The sequence below is a fragment of the Neodiprion lecontei genome, chromosome 4 (genome assembly GCF_021901455.1).
Source record: "Neodiprion lecontei isolate iyNeoLeco1 chromosome 4, iyNeoLeco1.1, whole genome shotgun sequence".
In the NCBI taxonomy this organism is placed as follows: Eukaryota; Metazoa; Arthropoda; class Insecta; order Hymenoptera; family Diprionidae; genus Neodiprion; species Neodiprion lecontei.
In genome coordinates, this window is record NC_060263.1 from 41,343,001 (window position 1) to 41,368,344 (window position 25,344).

At 41.9% G+C, this 25,344-nt stretch overlaps 1 protein-coding gene across 6 annotated transcripts in view; it reads left to right on the forward strand.

The window, feature by feature from the left end:
• LOC107219437 overlaps positions 1–25,344 on the forward strand; it is a 109,137-nt gene that overhangs the window by 73,693 nt on the left and 10,100 nt on the right. For all 6 annotated transcript variants that reach the window (XM_046738879.1, XM_046738875.1, XM_046738876.1 and 3 more), the window contains 4 exons: positions 1,021–1,419; positions 12,756–12,880; positions 12,973–13,180; positions 17,192–17,306. In XM_046738879.1, the coding sequence (XP_046594835.1) occupies positions 1,266–1,419; positions 12,756–12,880; positions 12,973–13,180; positions 17,192–17,306 (602 nt within the window). In that variant the 5' untranslated portion in view covers positions 1,021–1,265. The remainder of the gene's footprint in view (positions 1–1,020; positions 1,420–12,755; positions 12,881–12,972; positions 13,181–17,191; positions 17,307–25,344) is intronic.

The window sequence follows — 25,344 nt, forward strand, 5'->3', positions numbered from 1 at the left end:
CTGAGTGAAATTTTTTAAAAAGACTTGAGTAGGATTTGACGAGTCGAGTATCACCGAATGAAAACTTATCAGATGCCTCTCCGTCATCTTTACAACGCGAAATTAATTCTAACGAGGTCCTCGAAGGGTCAAGCCTTACATTGAATATCGTTTTATCATCCTCATTGAAGTCGCAAGGAATTTATACCCCTCTGGCAGAAGTATAAGGAATTATTAATATCCTCGCCGTTCCACAGTGGGGTGAATTTCAAAAAAGTTGGTCAAAACGTTAAGGTCTCCGTGAACATTTGTGAAATTTTGCAGTCGGAAGTTTGCAAGGTCGCTCATTATGAATGTGAAATTAGATTTTGTTTAAACAATTGGCGCCCAGAAATGGTGTACGAACATTATCGCAAACAGCTTTATCCACGTTAAAATAACCGTAAAGGGTCTTTAAGATCGCAAATCAGGTAGATGCTGGTAGATCTCGGTAGAGGTTACATTTTTAGGTTACGGAACTGTTACTACTTATTTAAATTTGAAGGCGGAGCGATACGTAGCGCGAAACTTAGTGATATTTCTAAGTAAGGCGTGTCTAGTTTCGCAATTTTTCAAGTACTCGTGAATATCAATAGTCTACCCTTGGTTGCAACGAAATTATTTATAAATATATTGTCGAATTCATGCATTAATAACCTTCAGGAATACCCTTCATTGCGTAAACCTGCGACGACACTTCGATGAATAATTTACGAACACCTGCAACACTTGCAACACTCACGTATTTCGAATATGACAATAAACAGGGTTCAAGCGGTGACACTAAATGATAATGCAGCGAACCGTCCTATCGACGTAAGATGTACCAAGGATCCCTCTAAAAAATTTCCAAGTCTCACACGTTATTCGAAGACTGTCATTTTTCACGTATTTGCCAGCTTTTCTGAATTTCGCCCCACCGTGCGTTCCCTCGCATAAAAAGAACCCGATCCGAGCCTTTTCTGAAAATGAAACGAGCTTTTCTCCTTCCGAATGTTGCAGCTCCCGTGATGACGGCATGAGGTCTCCGCGCAGCTGGAAGCTCTCCTTCGAAGGGACGTCGGTCGCCCGCGGTTCAAGGTCATCGGTTTGCTTCAGGGACAGTCGAAGAGAGGCGCTCGAGAGGTCGGCCGAGGCAAGAGGCGCCCGGGGTGCCTAGGTGGCGATGCGATGAGCCCGACGACCGGCGGGCAACCCGTCACCCAAGTTGACCCCCGTTTTTCTAGGACGAGGACACCGCCGGGCCCATGTCAGCTCGGGCCATGGAACGCGAGCCGCGCAACGGGACCACCGGCAGTACCGAGAGCGAGGCGAACCTTACGAGCATCTACTTCTTCGTCGGCGATCGGTGCGAGGTCGCCTCCTTCGATCCGGACCGAGTCACGCACAAGGAGATCAAGGGTGAGTCGCCGCCGAGGGTTGACCAGGTATTCCCATCACGTCGCGTCATTTCTTTGCATACGGTGGAGAGTTCGTGACTGTCGCGTAGGTGCAGTAGGATTGTTAATTTTTTAAACTCTGTTTTTCTTTCTTTTTAAGCTACTGCTAGACAAATTTGTGACAATTATTGGGGAAAGAAATAATGGCGTAAAACCTGGAGGAGGTAGGAAAATGTTTAGAGATCGTTACTGATTTTTGTAATATTTTTTTAGTTATTTTTATGTGTACTTCTTACGGAGTTATATTTATATAGATTTTACTTTGTTTTTTTTTTTTTTTTTTTTTCTTCTTTGTATCGTGGTTCAATTAATCGTTCACCGATCAACAGCAAACTCCGCTTAACAATTACGCAGCTGGCTGTTCTCGTCTTTTATCCGAAAGATTAATCGTCTCGGAGAAATTTGGATAACAGTTTTTGTTACCGAAATTGAAGTATCGCATCACCTTAACGTCCCTGTTTCGTTTTCGGTATTGATTTTTATATGCAACGATTAATTGGACCATGATATATATATATATAGAAGTCCGTAAGGTGTACACGTAAAGATAAATGAAAAATATTACAATAATTGGTAGTGACCTCTAAATATTTTTTTACCTCCTCCAGGTTTTACGAAAAATTTTTTTTCTTTATTTTTCACAAATTTTTCAAGCGGTACCTTGAAAAAATAAAAACAACGTTAAAAAATGTTCCACCCTAAGGTGCAGTTATGATCTGTAATGTCGGATCTGTTCGGTGCAGAGACTCTCCAGAGTCCTCCATTTGCATACAATTACCGAAATTATAGGTACTGTTCAGGGAAATGATCTTCAGCAATGTTTCGCAAGATTTACACAAACAGATCAAGAACACGAAGTTTCGTTTACTTGCGAAATTTGCCTTTCCGCTGTTTTTAACTGTGATTCACATTCTCTCGACGCAATTCGCATGCTTCGAAACTGTTTCTACTCAAGGGGTGCCGTTTTCCTTTCTTCAGCTGTAACACGAATAAAGACAAAACGCGAGTAGAGTTTCCGCGATGTAGTCTATATTGATAGCTTCAATGTTCACCATGATCGGGAGTCGAGCTTTTATTGAAAATATGGGAAAGTTCTAACAGGCTAGTAAAATATAAGACCCTTGATCTCGCAATGATATCCTCATACCCTATACTTTGACGTAACGTCATTATTTTATCGCGTTCGTTAATACCCTGATTTAATGGTGGGACTTGCGTCAACCTTTGATTACTTTTTTCATCTACCGAACTCATCTCGAAGAGCTTGATTACGTGGGTGTAAGATACCGGGAGAAAATAAATCCCCAACCAGCCCGCAGTTATCTATCTACAGATTCATTATTTCGTCTCCGCATAAAAATGAACTCGATAAGCAATATCCTAGCCAGATTTAGTTATAAATTTTAAATCTATACGTGGTAAAAGTGAGGGTTCTACCATTTGCTTGCGGCAACTGTTGTTCATGGAAGTTCCATTTGGAAACGGAAATCGCCGACTTTGTGGTGAAGTTTCGCGGTGAGTCGTCAATCCATGCGTGTATACGACGACGAAATTCATCGTTAATTACACGCTACCCGTGAAACTGGTCCCATCAGAATAACACGTATTGATTCGAAACAGCGTTTTGGGAATCGAATGAAATTATACCGTCATGCCGCGCCTACGTACAATGTTGAACATTATGTGCTTATGTGCCGTAGAGCCAAAAGGGTCGATTACATTCCTCCGTTTGTCCAACCCGGGACTTGATACTGCGGAGCGTAGCGTGAATTTTATTCACTTATTCACTTTGTTCCGCTTTACGAAGAGATTCAGTCAACGATTGGATATGACGCTAAAGCTAACCGTTGGCCACTTGAAGTTGCACGGTGCTGCCCGGAACCAAAAATTGTTCATTTCGCTTCACTAGTAGCTCATGCCAAGTAAGGAACATCGTGAAATCATGTAGAAATAGTGTACAAGTAAGTGTTTGTACACGAGAACAAAAATTGCACTTTGGTATTTTTCGCAAAGAGATAGAGCTTTTAACGTCTGGCGAAGTTTCATTGGTCTTCCAGAACCAAAAGCACTTTGGAGATTATATGATCTCAATGAAAAAGACGGCAAGAGTTGTTTTTGTTTGGTGTTTTTTTTTTTCAGAAAAAAAAACAAACCATTTTCGTTCGGCCGAGCTTTAATCAATGTTTATTACGTCGCGACGAATCGTCTATGGGTGTCGATATAATCGATCAGTCTCAGACCACTCGGGCCTCGTTACTCGTTAATCGGTTTGCTCATTTCTCGTTCCCTAATGGAAGTGCCACACCTTCAGCCGGCACCATGGACGATGTTTCTAACTATTCCCATCGGGGTTAAGGACACTTGATCTCCTCGTCTCATTGCAGCTAAGTCCCGACGAAAAGTATCACACAATTAGCATTGTAATTTCAACATGGAATAACATCACTTCGGTCTAATGAACATTTTTCGGAATTCACTCGTGTTTTAAAATATATAAATTCGAGGGTGAATTCAATACAGTGTCATTTAGAAAAAGGTAGCCGCTTTGTAAGTTGAAAGGTTCACCATTCCGTGCGTCATACATATAATTACCGCATAATTGAAACTGTCGGCAAAGAAGTTAAATCTCATTTGGCTGGCTGATTACGGCATCAGTGGTGGTGAGAAGACGAAAAAAAAAAAGGGAGGATCGTGTAGAGAGTCGGGAATTCGGCGGAATTCGAACGTGGCTTCAGGTGGTAAAGGGATTAAAATCTACGTGCCAACTTGAAACAGCCATAGACATATATCGCCGATAACAATCCCCTTCCGACAAGTGAATTTTTCTGAATCTTTTTTTTCCACCTTCTGTGTACCCAAGAAGCAATTCCGCGTTGGTTTCAGGGTGGCAAAATTGTTTTATTTTCTTTTTTGTATCAAATTTCTTAAATAAATTACGAAGAAACAGGGTTGCAGGTAAGGGGTGAGTTCAGATTACACGGTTAACGTGGTACTCCAGATTTATATTCGTTGTCACATCGAAAGAATTCGCGCAAAGTTGCAAGCGAATCAATCCAATGTTTATGTCAATTCTGACACACTGCGACGCGTAAAGATAGTTTTTAAGGGTCGCGATCTTAAATCGAACATGTTGAATCACGTTCGAGTCTTATTACGTCGTTTTCTGTCCGTTTGAAAATTTGCAAGCCCGAAATACCTTTTTTTTTTTAAAAAAAAAAAAAAAAGCTACGTTGCGTTAACGTTACGAAGTTCAGCCTCGCAAAATCATACCCTACGTCACTTGATCCGGCAATAAGCTCGCGCGGGCGTAATGCCAGCACGATACGTGCAGTCGAGCTTGATTAGATGCCTGGAGCAGGTGAACCAGATCCCGGTGCCGTGGATCCTGTTTGCTCTAATAGCCAGGTGGCAAACTTCGGTTCGTTGACCACTCAGAACATTCGTGCACAGATACACATTCGGTGTTACTATCATTCCAAATGTGGGCTGAAGAACTTTGCAAGCTTTAATGGACTTTCGATTTGACACGGTTGCCAACCTCCGAACCTTATGAAAATTCCTCGCAGGTACACGATAAAAATCTCGAAATGAATTCCAAAAATTTCATCCTCGCTTGACGTGGACAAGTTTATCGGTAATATAGGTATTTTTTTTTTTTTTTTTTTTTATGTTTTATACATATATTATCGATGTTTAATTTAGGGTGGAATCTGAAAAAATTAGGGATTTTATTTTGAATTATCTGGAGACGATTTGGAGGGCGAGCTGGTTTAAATTCAAAAATGACCTTTTTCAGGACCACCCTAATTATATATACATGTGTGTATGTAATACTGTGTATGGTACATTGACACGCAGGCCACGGTGATTAATTTTTCAGCGTACTGAACTCCTACGCTGGGTTCGCTGAAGACACGGCTGTATTATCCGTGAATCTTGTTCCTCGTAGACAACGCGGCACATGCTTATTGTACGTGAACCACGTGCGTCGGTATAACAGAGAAGACGTTCAGTCGCAGCAAATCGAGACGAAGAACGTCGCGATTCAAGACTCGTTATTCCATTGAAGGCAATCATATTTTTTGTTCTTTTCCACTCGGATGCAAGCTGATTCTTCATTTCTACCTCGCTGCTTCGTACCCCTTGAACGCCACTCCGTTCCATTTGAAACAAACTTCCTTCCGGTAAAAGAGACTGATCGGTAGTCCGATTCTTTGAATTCATTGCACCTTCACCTCGTATTTCATCCCGCGATTTTGAGTTTACTCAATTACTCTTTGCCCTCCTCTGTTTGCCTTCCGTTCGGTAGGCAACATTATGAATATTGTTTCTAAACCCGCTGTAATTTTCATCCGATTATTTCGCGCGGCGTACGAATCGCAGGAAAGATATTGCAATCGTTGCCTTCCAATGGCACAATAAGCCCGGTATATTCACGTGCCTGGCTTCTCCCCCCGCCTCTCGCGTCTTCCTCGAAGTAATCGTACCCCACGTTTCAACAATTAGCCAAATTCAGTCGTCGATATCGATTCCCGCATCAATCAGGCCCTCGTAGTTTCGATCGAGAGTCGTACTTGCTTCGGCCTCGCGATGCAATTAATTAAAGGCTGAAATTGAGAAGTCGCCCGCCGCTTCATCATCGCCATTTACAGCGAAAGGAAGTACCACCCGGAGGTTCTGCCCGCTGCCTTTCATCATCGCGACTCATTGGCCGAAGGAATTCAATAATGAACGAAACAGGAAAGTGCAAAGAAAGAAAGGAAAAAAAACGAACGTGAAATGGGGAGACGGAAAGGGATTACGCATCTGACAGAATTCGTGAAAGCATAAAGATGACTTTGTAAATATTTTCGACGCCCGGACAAAAGTTGACATCACTTACTTTTTATTTTCACGCAAAATAATAATAATAAAAAAAAAAAAAAAAAAAGTAACACACACGAGAGAAATTAATAACCTGTATATGACGGACATAATTTTTCTCTTTTCTTAGATAAGAAATGAGTGAGTGCACGCATGACTGTGGAAGCGTTCGAGAAAAACATGTCGTAATTTATCAGTTATTCACGGCTTTACTCGCTACAGGTATTAATCTGCCGGCAAAAATGTCAAGGAACAACATGGAGGATAATAACCAGCGCGCACAGGTGCAGAGCTAGTAGAGCTGTAGCCCTGATTAATTTGAAGACAGCAAAAATAAAAGTAACATCCGAAATTGAGTTTAAATGGTCGCACGAATGTGAGGACGCCGAAAAACCGCAGAATCTAATAAAAGTTTCATTATACCGAGGACCCGCCCGAAATGAAAAAAACTCTCTTCACGTTTTACTCGGCGACCCGGCGTCGCGACCTAGGACTGCGAATTCAACCAAGGGGGGGGGGGGAGCCCTCGAGTGTGACTTAATTCAGAGGGATGTGCGGAGCTTGCGAAAGATTTAACGAAATACGAAACACTCGGGTTTTCTACTATGCACAACATATTCATACTGAAAAAACCGTCCGCTCGTTATCTCTTTACCGCTGGAAGGGAGACATTGACAGTCACGGATTTCATGGACCCAAAGAAGTCGATTGATTACCTACAAATCGATCGTGTTGATTCGTTGTCTGTTGATGGATAGACCGAAATTCATTCTTGTCGAGCTGCACTCGTAACACGGATCTCCAGATTTGACACGATGTTGGCAAGATCTGTATTTTTGTACAAAATTTGTGACGCACAAGCAATCGATTACTTATCGCCAACGGGGTTTACAGTTTGATTTTGATTAACGTTATACATTTGTACATTCGAAATATATCAATATTATTTATAGACAATTTTTCAATAAAACCAAAAGTAGCTTGAAGTTCAACGTTTTGTTTACTTCCAATGGAGGCTCGATTTATTTCCATCACCATTTTTGCCCGAATATAAAGGATCGCTGTGCGAATCAATCCAGATACTATCATTATACTAATATATCAGTTTTCAACCTGCAAAATGAAAAAGTGTCCATACAGCGGCGCAAACGCTGGGATGAAATGAATAATTTTCAATAAAAGAAGTCAATTTTTGATGCGACGTAAATGAGTGAAATATTTTACAGACGTACAGATACGCTGGAAGTTCGAGGCAACGAGCTACTGACTCAATCATAACCTCCGAACGTCTTTAATTTCATTCCATTCAAGGCTTCGCCCATCGATAACGCCCTAATTTTCCCATGCATGGAAACTCCACACGCAGCTTACATCAAGTATGGATTACCGCGTGCCGACCATACCGAAGTCGTCGGCGGTGATGAGCACTAAGCTGGAACGAGCTCACAACCGGCGGTACTCTGTGTCTCGGATTTTTCAAGCAACAAATTGCTTCCGAATGACGACGTTGCCGTCGGCTTGCTTCCTACGCGCCCATCTCGCAGCTTGCGCGCATTGTTTCATCCGAGGGAGCGTCGCGACGTCGTCGTCGCCGTTTTGTTTCGCCCAGTCGGTCTCGTGTCGTAAAATATTCACAATTCGAGTGTATTAAGATTAATGGACTCCATCTCTCGGACGGGCGGTGCCATTACGATGATTGCGTCCGCGAGAAAATTGGATGAAATGAAAATTTGACGCGTATTCGAGTCAAGTCGATAACACAGGCCTGCGATGGTTTTCCCCTGACGAAACTGAGCAGTAATTTTTGTAGGAATTAGATACGAATCTGTGAAGAAAGTATTTAATCGTACCATCGCGTACTTTTTTTTTACAATTTTTCATGTTTTCTCAGTACTATTAGAATTAACTTCCAATTTCTGTGTTAAATATATGTATTGATGGTAGTGTTGATATTTAAATATTCATCTACCTCAACTAGTCGTTGTTTGTGAGGATTTTAACTATGTTTTGAACTACGCAAGCACAAGAGAAAAAGATTGAACGGGAGTTTTGAAGAGAGTAGAAAAAGATATCGCGAGTCTTTTTGATTTATCTAGTCTCTTTACGTCTTGTTTAAAACTAATGCTGTTTGTTTTATAACTATTTTGCAACGTGATATTCTGCTTTTTCATAAAAATTGTTAAAAAATCTGTAAATATGCATACCTTGCATCAGCATAAATCTCGGTGGTCTACATACCTTAAAAAAAGCGTTACTATTTTAAGGCGAAACTAGAAAATTACATATCGCAGACCCGTGTAATTCATTTCTCATCCGACGTGGGTGAATCCCAGAATCGCAATTCTTGTAATATTATTCGTGCGAATTTCATCCCCGTCGGAAAGACATTCTCCCCGCACGTAAAGAGAGACGAATGTTTGCAGCAGCTCAGAAGCTCGGGGTTTGTAAAAGTGGGATGAAACACTTTCGGAACAAGATTACGCCAGTCGCCGAGTCGGAATCGATTATCCAACTATCAGACTCAAATTAAACTTATTTCAACGCTCGATCCAGATTCTCGAAAGCTCTTAAACCCCTAATTCCTAGATGAACAGACTACACAGCTTTACTTCTTTCTTCACCGACTCCGATGAACGAGGAACGGAATTGCCAGGAGCAATGAAACGTCCTATTCCTGACCAACTATCCGTGAACGATCGCGAGGTCGATCATGAAGACATGATTTCCGCATTACACGCCTCGTCAACCGTCTTCCCAATGAATTTCTCAAAGCGTAAGCGAAGAACCATCAAGGTGCTACAAATCCGCTTCTTCTCATGACAATGAGAATGACAATGGCCGATCAGATGCACCGCGAAAATCGGCAGCTGCATGTAAAGCTCGCGAAACCGATCGATCTGCAGGAGGTGAGAGACACTTGACGCGACGAAGTGGCGTTGAGTTGGCGTCGCTACAGGGATGTAGGGATGATACAGCTTCACGGATGCTTTACGATTGCTCTGCAATTCAACCGGTCGGTGAACCTCTGACAAGGAAGGGTATCCCAGGTCGAACTCTCCGATTCCATTTCTTTTACAACACGTTATAGTAGACGAAAAACTACGCCGCAACCATTTTTTTTTTTTTTTTATCTGCTATTGAACACTGTTAGGGGGTGAAACTACCCTCCAAAATAAGTCATGTCGTGGGGTGATTTGGCAGTGTTTTTTTCTTTCCTTTTTTAATTGAGAAAATTACATTTATCATTTCTCGTTATGAGAAAACGTTTACAGTTGGATTGGTTAAAATATATTATGTTCTTTTGGGCTCAACTGGCAAACCGCCCCTCGACACGCCTTTTTTTGGACAGCGGTTTCACCCCTTTAAAGTGATTAATGGCAGGAAAAAAAATAATACGCGTAGTTTAGTTTTTAGTCTACTGTAACATATTACAAAAGAAAAAAAATTCGGAGGCATCGACCTGGGATACCTTTCTTGTCAGTTCCTCGCTGTAGCATCCCGCCTTTCCACCCTCCTCGTATAATCTATTATACGCACGAATTTCCGCCACCTCTTGGTCCGCAAAAAAAGGATTTGGCGAACAATAAGAGTCAAATAATTGTTGACGAATAAGGAAAGTAAAGCTTCCGAAATACCGCGGACGAAGAATAATCGAGCTGTTTCTCATACGTCGTTATTTATCCTAACGTAATTACTTCGCCGCAGCTGTTGCAATTACTTTGGTTAAAAATGATTAGCCTGACACGTGAACGAGCTCTGGGAATGCTCGGGGATCGATGATTGGGTAATAATCCCGGGATGCCCTGCGGAGCTTTCAGCATCGGTGGTGGCGTTTTCAATGATTTACCGCCGGCGTGCTCCGACGCGTACGAACCAACATCTCATTTCCTCGATGCTGAAGGCGAGGTAACCGCAACCTGCCGCGGTAGCCGCGACGACGTGCTGACACAAAGGAGAACTGACTAGACTAGAATCTGATCAGACCCGAGTGGAATGATAATTAAGCCCACCTACGTAAGATTATTTATCGCCTGTTTAGCCGGGGTGATTCATCACCCGGAGAATTATAGATTAAACCGTCTGGATCGGATTATCGTCGTCTTACTTTTCCCTATTCACGCGATCTTCTAATTAGCGGGAAATACTTAGTTGCGAATTTCACGTTCGAGACGCGTTGTAAAATCGTCCCAGTGAGGAGCTTTCGACTTTAAGGGAGGGATACAGCTTGGACTGTTTAAAATCATCCCTATTTTTAAGATTTTTTTTTTTTTTTTTTTTTTCGTTTCAAAGAAAATGAAAACACTTTAGGCAATTCGAGTTTCAGGGCTTTATTATTTATAATTTTAAGAAAATTTCAGAATTTGGTCGTCGAAATTAACAACAAAATGGCGGCATGACGCATGGAAGTAGCGAACGACCACGTTTTCAATCCGGTGGCGCAGATTCCTCGGTCAGTTTTCATCCGATCGACTTGAAATTTTTACACAGTGTGAAAAACTTGCTTATCATTTCGGGCTTATGGCTAGATTTTTGAATTTCAATCGCAGAATATTTTTTCTGAAAGCTTTTTTAAGTATTTTTTGCTCGAAAAATTAAATTCTTTCTTCATAATCGTGTATATTTGGATTTTTTTTTTTTTAACATTTCGGCTCCGTGTTTGCACCTGAAAAGTTGTTTCAATTTCAAAAAAAAATTTGTAACCGTTACAAGTTGGACAGTGATGTCAGGAGATCCACCACCGTAAGATTTTGTTATTAATTTCAATGAAGGTGCTCTTCAAATTATAAACAATAAATCCGACATATTGAAATCACTCCAAATGTTTTCATTTTCTTAAAAAAAAAAAAAAACTATCCAAATACATATAATTCTAGACAACCCCTCCTCAAAGCCATGCCTCGAAAAATGAGCTTCGATTTCGGCAATATCTTACAGCGATTCTTCAAGTTGTTTCTCTCGTGATTGGGAATTTTCTGTGGAATCAGCTGATCGGACCCCAGAAATGATGCCGCGTTGCAAATTATTTGTTCGTCTCGTACGTCTGCGATGTTTACGATTCCTAATCTACGTCGGAGCGTTCAATTAGCGAGATTATCGCGGTTCTCGCAGATATATGCGGAGGTTCCCTTCGGCAGTGACACGTGCGTCATTTCAGTTGAATTAGCGATCGGTACATAAGGCTCAATAGAATTTCAAGCAGTCGAAAGGCAAGCGTCGAAATACTTTCGCGGAATACTAAATCTTATCGAACAATGACACCCACGACGCGTGGACAATCTGCATTAAAATTTACGTGCAGGTAATAATCGGTATGTGCATATTACTGCGTATAACAGACCGGACGTTTCGAAGATAATCGTGACTCCGGTACAAACTCGTACGAGTTTTCATTTCGCGACGCCCTTTCTCCGAGAAAATTTTTTACAACCAGAGATTAAAGAACAAAACGGTAATTTGAATTCAAACGAACCAGTGAATCTGTTTTTCCCGAGTGTATGATGAAATACTTGAAATGATTCCAGCGTTAGGATTTTTGGAAAGATGAATTCCTGGCAAAACTTCCTCGCAACAAATTGCAGGATTCGTTTGGCAGTCGTTGAACTCATTCTTCTTACAGTAGCCGTGAGGCGAATGAGGATCATGCAAAACGCGATTTTACGATCGTCGGTGTTTCATGAAATAAATAGAAGTCGCTGAAATGCGAAATAAATCTTATCGCACTTACACCGCTTCAGTTGCGTCGATGAATTCAAAAGTTTTCAAGCTCTGCGGCGGTGACTCGATAATTTTTGTAATGGCGCAAGAGCTGTTATTCATCTTGTTTCGCGTATTCGTAAGCTCCTAAAACTTTTTTCCCGTTATTAGCCGAGCCCTTCAGTGGAGAGAACAGACGGCGTGAGTCGACAGACCCGCAAATTGGATTGAAAACACGTTATATTTTCCGCTCCGCAACTCGGCACACAAATCCCGTGACAAAGAGCCGGAGAATTTTTCTTGTTTTTTTTTTTCCATCTGGGAGGTTTGAAAATATTCGTTGCTTTTCCTTTCATCATAAATTTCACCCGCCTGGCATTAAGGACCGAAAATATCCCGTCAGGTGTTTTTTCAGAATCATATATTTGTGAACTCACGGTTCGATTCAAAAATAAATCATCCTACGGGGACGCAAGTTTTTGATATAGAGCAAAACCGGGTTCCGATCCATTTCGTAACTCGACTGCCGATTTTGCATGGAAATGACACGACGATATCGCCACCCTTTGAAGTACGTATAGTACATCTCACTCGTTACCGAATGGCAGCTAATTTCGCCCCCGGAGCTGCGGGCAAAGCGCTCGGGGCACGTTTGGCTCTCATTGACCTCGTTTAAAATCGCAAATCGAATGATTCCCCTGAAAATAATATTAAACTGATTGTCGATATCGGTGTTTGCAGAACTCTTTCGAAGCGCGGCAGAGGCTGGACCTCTGGACATCGTGAAGCTTCGCCAGGGAGAGAAGCTCTTGAACATTTCGCCCCACCTCCCATCGAACACGCCGGAGACTCCGTATTCGCTGCAGGTAACTTGCCCAAGGATTATTGATCAATTTTCTCGAGTGCCAACCAAGGCCTTCCTCCCTAATTCCCCTCGCGTGTTTCGGTTATGAACAAGGTGGTCGGGGCTCATCCTGGGAGCACCGGAATGCTGGACGCCGACTTGCTCCGCGCCCTCGAGCGCCGGGTTTCCGCCCTGGAACGCGAGCTCAGGGAACACCAGGAGATCGCCGTTTCGGCGCCGCTTCTGCCGCTCAGGGAGCTCAAAAGGCAGGTCGACGCCTTCAGGAAAAAGCTCGAGACTACCGAGCACCTCAGCTGGCTGGGTGAGCTTGCGCTCCTATTTCTACGCTCACACGATTATCGCATCTTGAGAAATTGCACGCGTCGAGGATTTTGAGAGAAAACGTTTTCGTTTTAAAGGAGATCGTGAGGACCGTAGTCTTCGAAACGGCGACTACGAAGCTGAACTAATTTAGAGAACGACGGTGTATAAACGATCTGTTTCGATGAACGGAAGCTCGAACAAGTTTAAATTAATCATATTCCTTGTTTAGAATTATTTATCTACTTGCGAGCAAACCTGCCCGAACGTATTTTAGTCCCGGTTTGTCGTAGAGGGTTGTACTCTCCGACCGGTAACGAGACAACTTTGGAAAGTTTCGACCCTCAACGATCGCCTGTAAATCAACGAAAATACGTATCGAATTCCTAAACCTACGTACCGAGAGAAAGTGGTGAAAGCTAGCGGGGTAAGCGATTATCTACACATGAGCGAGCTTTTTCGTCTTCTCGTGCAAGCAGCCACTCTAAACTTCAGCCGTCAAACGCGGCTTTTGGAACAGGTTACGTAGCGGATCTCATATAATTGATGCAGTGGATTAAGGGATTATACGCAGTTAGGAGGCCGAAAAAAGTGATTTTTCAAGGATTTTTCATCAACGACTATTTCGATTTATTGGTACAAAAATTTATATACATACTGGGATAACATTGAACTTCGTTCGATGATATTTTTTATTTGTAAAAATAATGATTTTTCAAGCTGCTATAGCCGATCCCCTGGAGCAATTCTAAAAAATGTCGTCTTGCAGTGAGCAAGATGTCTCTGGGCTGGATCGTCGGAAATAAGAAAACAAAAAAGATTTATTTGATATAAGATATTTTCGGTCTTTAAACGAAGGAATAAGCAAACTATTAATTTTGAAAAAAACGGCGGGTTCTCAGAAAAAAAAACCATTCAATTTGACATAAAATGTTCTGTGTGTACACTCGAAGAATGTATGTGCATTGCGAAAATGAAATAGAAAAAAATCGATTTAAAAAAAACCCTGATCGCGTATAACCTCTTGAAAAGGTTTGGCACTTTTATTATCAATTGCTACGAGTCATCGTAACGACACAACCTCAATTCGCCATCGACGATGCGAAAGATTTCACTCGGCTGGTGCTCCGTCTCAATTAAGTTGGCTCTCCTGATCTCGCTGACCAATCAATCGCTTCAATTATCTCGCGCATGCGCAGTCGGTCACTCAGCCTTTAGCCAACTTTCACCGTTTCCTCTCGGTACAATCGCGCCCGTCGCGATATTCCGCAGATTTATCCCCAGAGTACAGTATTACACGCTGCAGGTGAGCGGATAGCTATAATGCACAAATCTCCCATTGTGCGAGTACGGATACTCGAGCAGCCAGACGAGCCCTGAAATTGGTTAGTCTGTAGCGTCGAGCGCTGCTCTACGGCCATTGTGCGATGTATGACAATAAAACTGGTCCACAGCTGTTATCTGTCAAATCGTTTCGATCATTGCACACTGGCAGAGCCATTAATTTTTCCCATTCGTCAACCCGATACGTAGTTAAATAGTAAAGCGTTAGGGTCATGAGAAATTGAGCCTCGGTCAATCGTAGGTACACTATTCAATTTCCAATTACACGTATCACGACCGTTAATTACATCTGTTGTTTGCGGGATACAAGTTTATCTGCATAAATATTTTATGCCTCACTGCACGTTTTCAGAGAGGTAACCAACTGTTAGAATTGCCTCGAGGTAACTCAATCGCGTCTTAGTTTAAACCGATAAGAGGAAGATATGCGTGTCTCCTCGTGAAAACGTTTCCTCTCTTCGAGCATCAATTTATCCCCGGGGTGGTTCGCGTTCTTGGTTCACTGAGCGGAAGCTTGTCATCTTTTTGAAATAGCAATAAATCGCAATCGAGTCGTATGGAAATTACGCGTCGTTTACAGCGTACTGCTTGGCGGATACCGATCGAGTTGAAAAACGAAAGAAAACAGAAAAAAGATTAAAAAAAAAAAAAAGTAACGGAAAAAGAGAACAAAATTTTTTCACGACGGGTGGAAAATCGCCAGAGAAATATTTCCACCGCATGGCGCGATGCGACGTGTTTACCAAATTCGGTCGAGATTGGTAACTACATAGGTATATTCGAACACGTGAAAGTACCAGAGGTGGATGAAAATTCCCGCAGGGCTTGTCCTCCTTCCGATAGATATGGAAATACCCCCTTGAATCGCGAAAAAACCCCTTAAAACGAAGGGTGGGCGAGTTGGGCGAGCATTTCACCCCTCGGAGTTGTTTTTCAGCGAAAACAATATCCATGTCGAAACCTTGTCCCAATTTTGCGTGAAGTTATTACTTTGTAAAATGGGCTACGATATTTTCGATTTTCACAGATTGACGATTCTTCGAGCGAAAAAATTCTTCATCAACAGGTGCCTCGTTGACGGTTCGAATTATGCATGCATACGAAGCTCCTTTCGCCAACTCTAGTCTTTATGCAAATTTATTAAAAATTACGCAAATTGTCGAAGAAAATAAGGAATACTTCGTTTGCATCGATTTTCCACAAATTTTACTTTTTAACACTCGGCGTCATCTGTGGGGATGAAAACACGCTTACAATAAAAATGTTTTCACCGACGCGACGTGGACGACTCGTGAGAATCGAATCCGCGGGTTCCCTCGTCGTGTTGACGAAATCCTTCAGGGATTCCGCGAGAGAACCCGACGGATATACGATAGTGAGTAAATAACAACAACGATCGTAAATATACGAGGTTGATGCGCTCTACCGGTGAATAAATATTTGTCCACGTACGTCGCGCGGTTGAAACCGTCACGCAACATTTTTTTCCCCGCTCATCCGTCGGTGCCAAATCCGGGACGGATTGAGACTCTGTATCGTCGCGAAGCTCTGCCAAGATCAGCGCGAATAAAGTAAGAAAAAGTAACGACGAAAGTACGGTAAACGAGACCAAGCAGGAGAATTAATTTAATTTCCACTTTTAATCCTCCAAGGATTTTCTCTCCTTTGCCGCGGAGGAAATTATTTTTTTGTTTACGCTCGGGGCGATGCGAATTTCATTTTGACCATGACGCGCGGGATTCGGAAGCAACGTTGCAGAATTTTCTAAAAAAGTGGAAACACCGGATGAAATTTAAAAAAAAAAAAAAAAAAAAAGCGCACACGAGGTGGTAAGATGTTCGAAAAACGCTGAGCTTCCATTCCTCGAAATGTTTGGGGTGATATTTTGTTCGAGAAAGCGCGTGAACTCGAGACTTTTTGGAGAGCTTGAAGACTCAATGTCTATTTTCGTAACGACGGCCTATCAAAACCCGTCAGTTTAACGACGTCGCACGTCAAAAGATTGCCTCAGGTTAGGATCCGTCCCCTTGAACGCGTGGGTCGCCATATTTATCATATCGAAGACAGCGAGGTTATCGTAACGATTCGTGCCGAGGCAAACCGTTATATCGCTATTTTGATAATGAAACAAAACACAATCATTTTTAGAAATCTTAGTTCCTTAAAAATCGTTGTAAATTTAAGAAAATAGTGATTTTATCCCCAATCCTTCGCGACGATAACTACGTTACCAACTTCAACTTACGTACATGTTTCACTAGCCTTATATTATACAGCGTATTGCGTCCTAAATGCGGGAGAATTTTCTCAAATGTTAGTTTCGCAAGGAGATAGCGAGGGGAATTTTTGTACTACAATGTAATACTAAATCGCACAATAAAATTACGCTACATGTGCCGTGCATAAGAATTGCATATCCAAGCTGTAGCTTGCAAATTTAACCCCTGCGAATTTACATGTAAAAGATATTCTCCTCGCGTCGGCTCGTTGCCGGTACCTTCGCTTTTATTTTATTATTATTCTCTGCCGCATTCGTCCGAATGATTTCCACCCACACTTAGTAGCAGTATAATTCAAAGTTCTGTGAATTTAACTATCTGTGTTAAACTCGCCGATGAACAAAGCTCAAGCTTGACCTTTATTTATCTTTCTTGTCGATTTTCCGCAGGGTTCTATAAGCAGCTTCCAGAACCAATTTCGACCGAGGCGTGTCGAAGACTTCAGTACCGGCGGAAAAGCGATACGGTCAAACGAACGGTCCGTGAAAAATTCCTCAACATCTGGTGAGTTCGATCGATCTAGTACGTGATCAAATTATTTTACCCTCCAATTTTTCAAACCTTCGTAATCTTATTTCCGCACGCACTGCGCAAATATAAGGTAAAACTATATAACAGTCACGCGTTGGGGTTGAAGGAAAAACCGGAAACGGAATGATTTCATCATTGCCGAAGAGTTTGCTTATTCGACTCGGTATTACTGAAAATCATAACGATGCTGGGAGGCGCAACATTTTTCAGAAAAATTTCAGACCCTCTTGAAAGAAACTAAATTATTTGCCTGTAGTTTTTACACTTGTATAATATCCCAGGGATTTTTATCTGCATTATTATATCTCAAGGTACAAACTTTTTCACAAATATTCTTCTGCAGATTCATGAGCGGAAATATTTTACCCCGATTTAATTATACTGAAATACTTACTCGGCGTTATTATTTTTATGCGATGAAATCTCCTCGATAATATCTCCGAGACAGAATTCTCCCGGATAAAATTTCCCCAGATAGATAAATGAATAATTGTACGAACGTTAATAAACGTACAATAATATTGGGGACGGGGAATTGTATGGAGGGGGGGGGATTTAATGCAGGGGTGGGCGGAGTTGTCCGGGGGCATTTTGAAATTTTGTTATTTTATTCGAAGGTAGTCAGTACGCGTAAAAATAAAGTCTTTTTAAGTTGCGGAGTGCATTGCAATGTAACCTTTTTTTCGTTGCTCAAAGCCGCAGAGCTGTTGAAAGAATACCAAGGACAAATAGGATGTTTTAATTTTTGCCTGCTTACCTATCACTGAAAAGTTTTCAATATTCCTCGACCCTTCCTTACAGTAAATCGCTTCCAGTGGTCAGAATCAGCTTCAACAGGCCGTTCTTGTACGAATATTTCTACGCATCGGTGAGATTGGAGATAGCGAGGAATCGATCGCCCCGCATAATGCGAGTCTGCACTGAGAAAAGACTTTATTTAGCGCTGACGAACGTATATTTGGATATGGCGAAATAAATATTACGTTATTATTATTATCAAATTTTAGCCAAGCCGAATATGATTTGTTAACCATTAAAAAATCTCTATCGATCATTATTTGTGGCAACTAAAATTTCATAATAATAACGAAAAATTTATTTCACCATCGCCAGTTATACGTTTTTTAACGGCAAATATTTGTCTTTTCTCAGTGTGGAGTTTCCGTTGGCATTGAAACGTTTTCTAACTTCCCGTTATCGATCTATTTACCATACCGCGATTCAGACACCGTAAATCCCTGTATCAAATATTTAGCAAGCCGCCATCCCGTGCCTCCATTATTCTGCTCTGGATTAGAGGGGAATGGTTTTAATGGACGTGTGGTTTTTTCCCTCCTCCATACACTTCTTTCTTCCACCTTGTATTTTTCTTTTTCCTTAGATTCACTTCTGTCGCTCGTATGCACGGCTTAATTTTCCAGAAATGCCTCCGGGCAGCTAATTACACACCAATCTCCGTCGTGTTGTAAGGCGCACCGCGCCGTCCAATAACGATCTTCAAAAACCTTTTTAACTTCCCGTTCCTTCATTTTCAGAGAAAACAAGCGGCGTTAGGCTGGCTGTGAGCCAGCCCTCGAATTTCCCGTTTTCAAACTGCAGGTTCCAAGTCCACGGAAAGAATAAAATATGAATATCCAATTTAAATTTCGAGTTACGAATTCAGATTCGTGATTAACGATTTAAAAGCACTCGGGTACCATATTACGTGAAAACGTGACCATTATTTTTATTTTGAAATACTGTTACGGATCCACTATTACCAATTTTGAAATTCTGATCTTGGATTCGTTATCGGTGACCCAAAAAAACCTTCGCCTACTAAATTCTACCAAAATCCGAACATTTTTAGACTTTTTTCCAATATTTTGGATCACGCAAATCTGACCTAAGATTCGAGTACAAATTTTCATCAAAATCCAAATATTTTGAGTTTTTTCCAGCCTATTGAATACGCCAAATAATAATCTTGTAAATCTGCCTTTATATTCGTGATTAGCGACTCAAACAACTTTAAGATACCAATTTCCATTGGAAACCATTTATTCATTTTCAAGATATCATTATTATTTTATTTTTTGGAATATTGGTATCGAAATAATTGTAAAAGTACCCAACCGATCAATGCCAAACCTCAATCAGTTCTGAGTTTGGAAAAGCCGCGTCGGTTGAGACCAAAATCATTGGAATCCGGTTATTCGTTCTCAAAATATCGTCGGACAAAAAAATTGATCACTCACATACGTTGTACATACATATATTCGCTGAAACGCAAACTTTACATTCGTCGCAACCGCCAACTTTCGTCTCTTTTTATACAATATACTATTTCACGTAAAATAAAGAAATTAACCCACTTTTTATCATTACAAGCTGATGATGCATTTATTTTCGTTCCCGACAAAAGATTGAAAATTTTTTTTTCTTTTTGCGTCACCATCTCTGTTCGAGGTAACAAAACTCGTTTAAATTTCCAAATTCTTAGAGAGCGTAATTAGTAAGGTCAAAAGGGAAACTATGATACAAGATTGCATTGTAATTGCATTTCCGTATAAAATCAACTCCATCGCATCCGCAATATTCGTTTTTCGCGTTGAATCGCTAGTATCAAATCGAATAACAGATTATCGAATGACCGGTGAGCAGCGGGATAGAAAAATCAATAAACCAGAACGCTGAGGTAGAGGAAATCTCTTAATATCATTTATTAACTAACTCCTGCCGTTACCTCTGCCTCTTCAACTTCGGATCCGAATGGTTGCAGGAAAAATTCATGGTCGAAGCGAAATTCTAATCTCTACCTCGTATATCCCGCTGGGCTTTTCGCTTTGCTTCACCTTCCTTCCTTCGTGGCGCTCGAGGCTTTGGCAAATTAAAATTAAAACTCACGTGCAGAACGAGCACTTTCCACGAAAACATACCGGTAAAATGTAAATCGTAACGTCGACTAAGAGAAGCACCTGGATATACACGCACGCGCTCTCATTGTGATGAAAAAATTCAGTCCGGGGGTAAATCGGATCGGCAGGATCGTGGAGCCCGAGGTAAAAATAGATTGAGACGACTCGATGGGCCGGGTAAGGCGAGCCGACTAACACTTTACACCGCGACCCTCCGGAAATGACATCTTGCCATTACATTCCTGGGGCGGGGTTGAAATTTCGAATTTCGAAAGTTTCGAGAGGGCCAAATTCCGAATTCTTTACCGGCTAAAGTCGAAGTAATGGAATTAAGCTTTGATGATACATCAAAGTTTCGAATGGTCCGGAACCCGACGCTCAGAGTTCTGAAAGGGCAAAATTCCTAAAGAATATAATGCTGAAATGGCGTAACTTCGACAAGTCAAAGTTCCGAAAGTGCGAAAATGAGAAAATTTAAGAACCTGAAACATCGAAACTCAGAATGATCCAAGATCTTCAGACCTGTGAATTTCTCAATTGGTGAAATTGCACCGCTTTGATCTTTCTTTGTTTTCGATTTTCGATAACTTCAGGGTCGGAATCTTGGTCGTTTTGATTTTCGGTTTTTCTCATTTTTTAAACCCTCTTGTTAATAAACTACGCCGTGTGAGTATACTTCAATTTTCGGAATTTCACTCTATCCGCACTTTACTTTTCGGAGTTTTGAGCCGTCGGGTTTCCGACCATTCAAAGCCTTGTTGTTTCTTCAAAGTTTGATTTCTTTACTGCTATTTTTTCCACCATATAATTTGGAATTGGGCGCCGTCGGGACTTTTCATTTTCGGAACTTCAACCCACCTCCATATCCCTCGCCGATCGAAGAATCTGTCATTCTTCTCCATAAAAATTAAACCAGAAGTCGATTCCAACAATTTCATTACGTAGAGTAGCTCAATAAAGGGAAGTTTTTTCCGCAGCGTCCGAAGAGCAGAAACAGATAAACTACAGGTTACTCGAAACAGATGAACAACTTCTACAAGGGAAGAAGAAGGGAAACTAAGCGGTGTTGCGAAAAGTTGCAAAGAGCACGGTTCAAAGTGCCCTTCTTTTTCCTTCCGACAAAGTGTACGTAATTCCTTGTCATTTATTTCCCACTGAGTTGTACACCTTCGGGAGAGAAGAAAATTGAAAGTAATAACGATGCGACGGCGGGCTGAGAACCGAGGGAAAACTATTCGAATTAAAGAGGGGTGGTAGAAGCAGAAACTGACGTCTGAAAATGGAAGAAAAGACATTTTTGGTAAAGGGGTACAGCATAATTGTTTACGTGTTGCGAATAGTCGTAGGTACATCTGGATAACTGGATCGAGAATTTTTCATCCTGTTGTTCGTGCTACAGTTATAATCCCAACGTCTTCCACAAGCTAATCTCAGCGGCATCCGTAGAAAAACTTGCATTATAAACTCGTATCATGCATTTTGCATACATTTGGAAAGTTTTAATCCAAGCGTTACCAGACCCCGAGAACAGACTCGAATATCGGCTTATTGCCACCCTCGGGTTGAAATGATAAACTAAAATCCAATTCACCCTGTTCGAAAGGATAACCGCTGGTCTGCGCACAAGCCGTGCGGTGAAGAAACAGCAATGAAATATTGTGAGAATGGAAGGGAAAGAACACGTGTTAACATGCGGAGAGAGAGAGAGAGAGAGAGAGAGAGAGAGAGAGAGAGAGAGAGAGAGAGAGAGAGAGAGAGAGAGAGAGAGAGAGAGAGAGAGAGAGAGAAAGTGTGAGCTGTCGTCATTTCCGCGTGTAAATATCAGAGCGTATGGCCGCCCCTAGTTTGTTTGTCTTGTCTCAATTTATTCGTCCGTTAATTCGGCCGTCCGTTGGTTGGCCTAAACGAGGGCAGAACAGACACGTGCGCCTAGAACGTGTTGCCAGTACGTCACGAGTCCTTGCTTAATAGCGTTATTCGGAACTCATTAGTGCAGAAAATGCAAACAGTCGTTAAAATTGAATCATCCAAGATATGCATACGTAGCTACACTCTGAGGTGGAGCCAACAGTATTGGAAAAATACACCGGCGACAGCGTTGACCAAGTGTATTGTAGAAAAGTTCGATGTCGACTCGTTAATGCCGCCGATGATCATTTCGTTACTTCTGGTTAACGAGCTTGCAAGCGGCTTGACGACTAAGTACCCCGCAGAACTCTTATGGCAATAGGATCCCTGTCAAATTAGCTGGATTTTCAGTATGTTGTAGTATTTACCTTCCCGGTGAAAAGTTCTCATGGACACAAATTCCAAAAATCAGGAGTTGTCGAGATACAGGATTCGGAAGAAAGGTGTACAGATTTTTTAGTATCTATGGATTTCGTGATTTTCATGAATTATAAAGCTTCGAGGGGTCTCGAAGTCAAACAAGTCACTCGAAAAACTGCACCATTGATTCTCAAAGACAGGACGGAAGCTGTGATTGATTCCATCGATACATTGATGCCATCCATGAACTCGCTGGTTTACCTGAAGGAGGTGCAACGTCGGATTTCGCGTGAAGAACGAGACCCTCCGACTCTTGCAATAACGGACTTGTCCTGTTTTTCACGCGTCCGCGGAGTCTCTGCGAATCGGCTGCGCAGTTTTTGAGTGACATATTTGATCTCAAGTCCCCTTTGAAGCTTTGTAATTCGCAAAAATCGCGTAATCCATAGATATGAAAAAATTCATGCACCCCCCTCCCGACGCCTGTATCTCGGAAACTACTGACTTTAAAAAGTTGTGTCCTTTGAGCGGGAGGACATGTACCATAACATACTGAAAGTCTATTTAATTCGACCTTGAGCCAATTTCCATAAGGATTCTGAAGGGTCTTTTAGTAATTATCCTCTATTTGGCGCGGTGTGAGCAACAACAGTAATGGGAAAGAAGGAGAATGGGAGCGAAGCGAGAGAAGAGAACCTAACGAGTAAAAACGGTAACGGAGCCACATTGCATGCTTCTCTTCCAAGGGGAGCTGTAAACCTCGAAGTAACACCTCGAAACGTCTTGCCCGGCAAGGGTCTGCACTGCGAGTCCGTCGGAGTGCGGCGATAAACTGAATTAAAGTCAAGCCAAATGAGCGAGGTGCGGTACGAGTGCGCGTGTAGCTCGTACACCTGGCTACATACATACGCGTAGCTGGGTAGAGGTGGATTCCTGATAAGATGAGAAATATTAGAGTATACGAGCCGCGGCTGCTTCGAAAATTAATTTCTGCCCTTGGCATGGCATCAACGCGGAAATCCACGTCAGGTTCAGGTGCTCTGTAAATCATTATATGTTCAAGAAACTTGTTACATTTATACATCTTTGTGCGAAGATGAGCACATAGAAGTCTCATTTCTTCGGGCACGTTCGCATCCAACCCTTAGGGTATAGTCCTTGTTGCCATATTTCATTTCAATGTAATTTTGCGAGAGAAAACAAAACTGGTTGCGATCATCTGTTGAAAACGGTAGTAGAGCACCGGAGAACTCGTACAAGATTTCATGATGTTTGGTTGAACTTCTTTTAAGGCCTCCGAAAATGGGCTCGGCGACAAAATTTTCCGGGTTAAACAACAAAGGCTGGGGTTATACCCTCGGAATATCGGATATCACCCTTACAGCTTTGAGTATAACCCTGAAACTATAAATGGTTAAATCTAACTGCTTTTGAGGGGCAGATCCTCAATTTTGAGAGAAACCCTCAAATTTAATGGCGATATCCAATTTTTTTCAAAACCGATCCGTCAAGCTTGCGAATAAACGCTAACAATTTCCGCGGTAAGCCTCAACATTTGGATAAAATTTGTACCCCGAACTTTATTCAAATTGGGGATAAATTGAGAATGAATTTAGAAAGAAATTTGAGGCTTCTTTTCTACGGAAATGGGTAACGAAATACTACACAGCCGTGCGGCCTGGCGGGACTGTCGCTTATTTGCCACAGATCGATTACGACACGACAGCTTTTGGCAAGGGAAGAGCAAGGAAGAGCCGAGCTTTCGCGGTTTACGGTTGATACGTTTGGCCTAATCCGGGGTTACCCGAGTAGGTGTGTGCCTGTATACCCAGTCTTATTTAATTAACCCTACCCACAAGGTCACCTCAGCTGGGGATGCCTATGTAAATTGAATAAAAGCACAGCCCTCAAATCCTGAATCCTGATCCTGCGAGTCGAGCCGCCAAGATTGAGGGCGTCTCTCGTTAGTCTGACTTGAACTTGGGTACGCAGACGTTGGGAGAAAATTGGAAACGACAAAAGCTGACATTCTCGGGACTTTTTAACTCCTTTCTGTGTTGGTGCGGGGCTTACAGATTTTTTTACCGACAAGTTACTCACTCAAAATCGTTGTTGTTCAACCCGTGCATCGGGGAACAGAAACGAAAGGGTCTGCTGCCTGGAATTGATACCGTAGAATGGAATATTTTCAACAAACGACGGAGCAATTCCCAAGCAACGACGAAGTTATTTCCTAACTGTCACTCCTGACGGTCCGATACATTCAGTTTTCCGTCCATACGATCATAGCCGCAACGTGGAACTTGTGCTTATGTTTCCTCTCGCGTTTCGTGCATAGAATAATGCGGACAGGACCAAATGGCATTTATTGCGATAAATACTCAGCCCGGATTTGTCTCGAAGGCGTCTGTCGAACTGAGATTGGGTTTCGATTTTGCATGGACAAACCATCGCGGACTGCAGCCCTGAATTTTATTAATCGTCTGACAAACTGCAGCAGTTGTTTGGTGCAGGTCAACAGTGTCAAAACTAATGTAATTTATGCACATATACATATAACATAAGTATTTTATTATTGTACACGGTATACGTGTACACTCGTTTTGCTCATAATAGGCAATATGATTATCTCCGGTACATTTGGCTCGTTGAATTTTGCACGGGCAACGCGGCACGGTGCGTTAAGCAGAGAGCTCCATCGCGTTAGTTTACTCATAAAGCTTCGTTTATCGTTACGAACGGTTATTGCTGGGATGTATGAATGTATCGCTCCAGCGGCCCCGGTTCCCGGCTCAACACACGCGTTGCAGCTCAATTCTGTTGCACCATCTATTTCGCATGGTAAT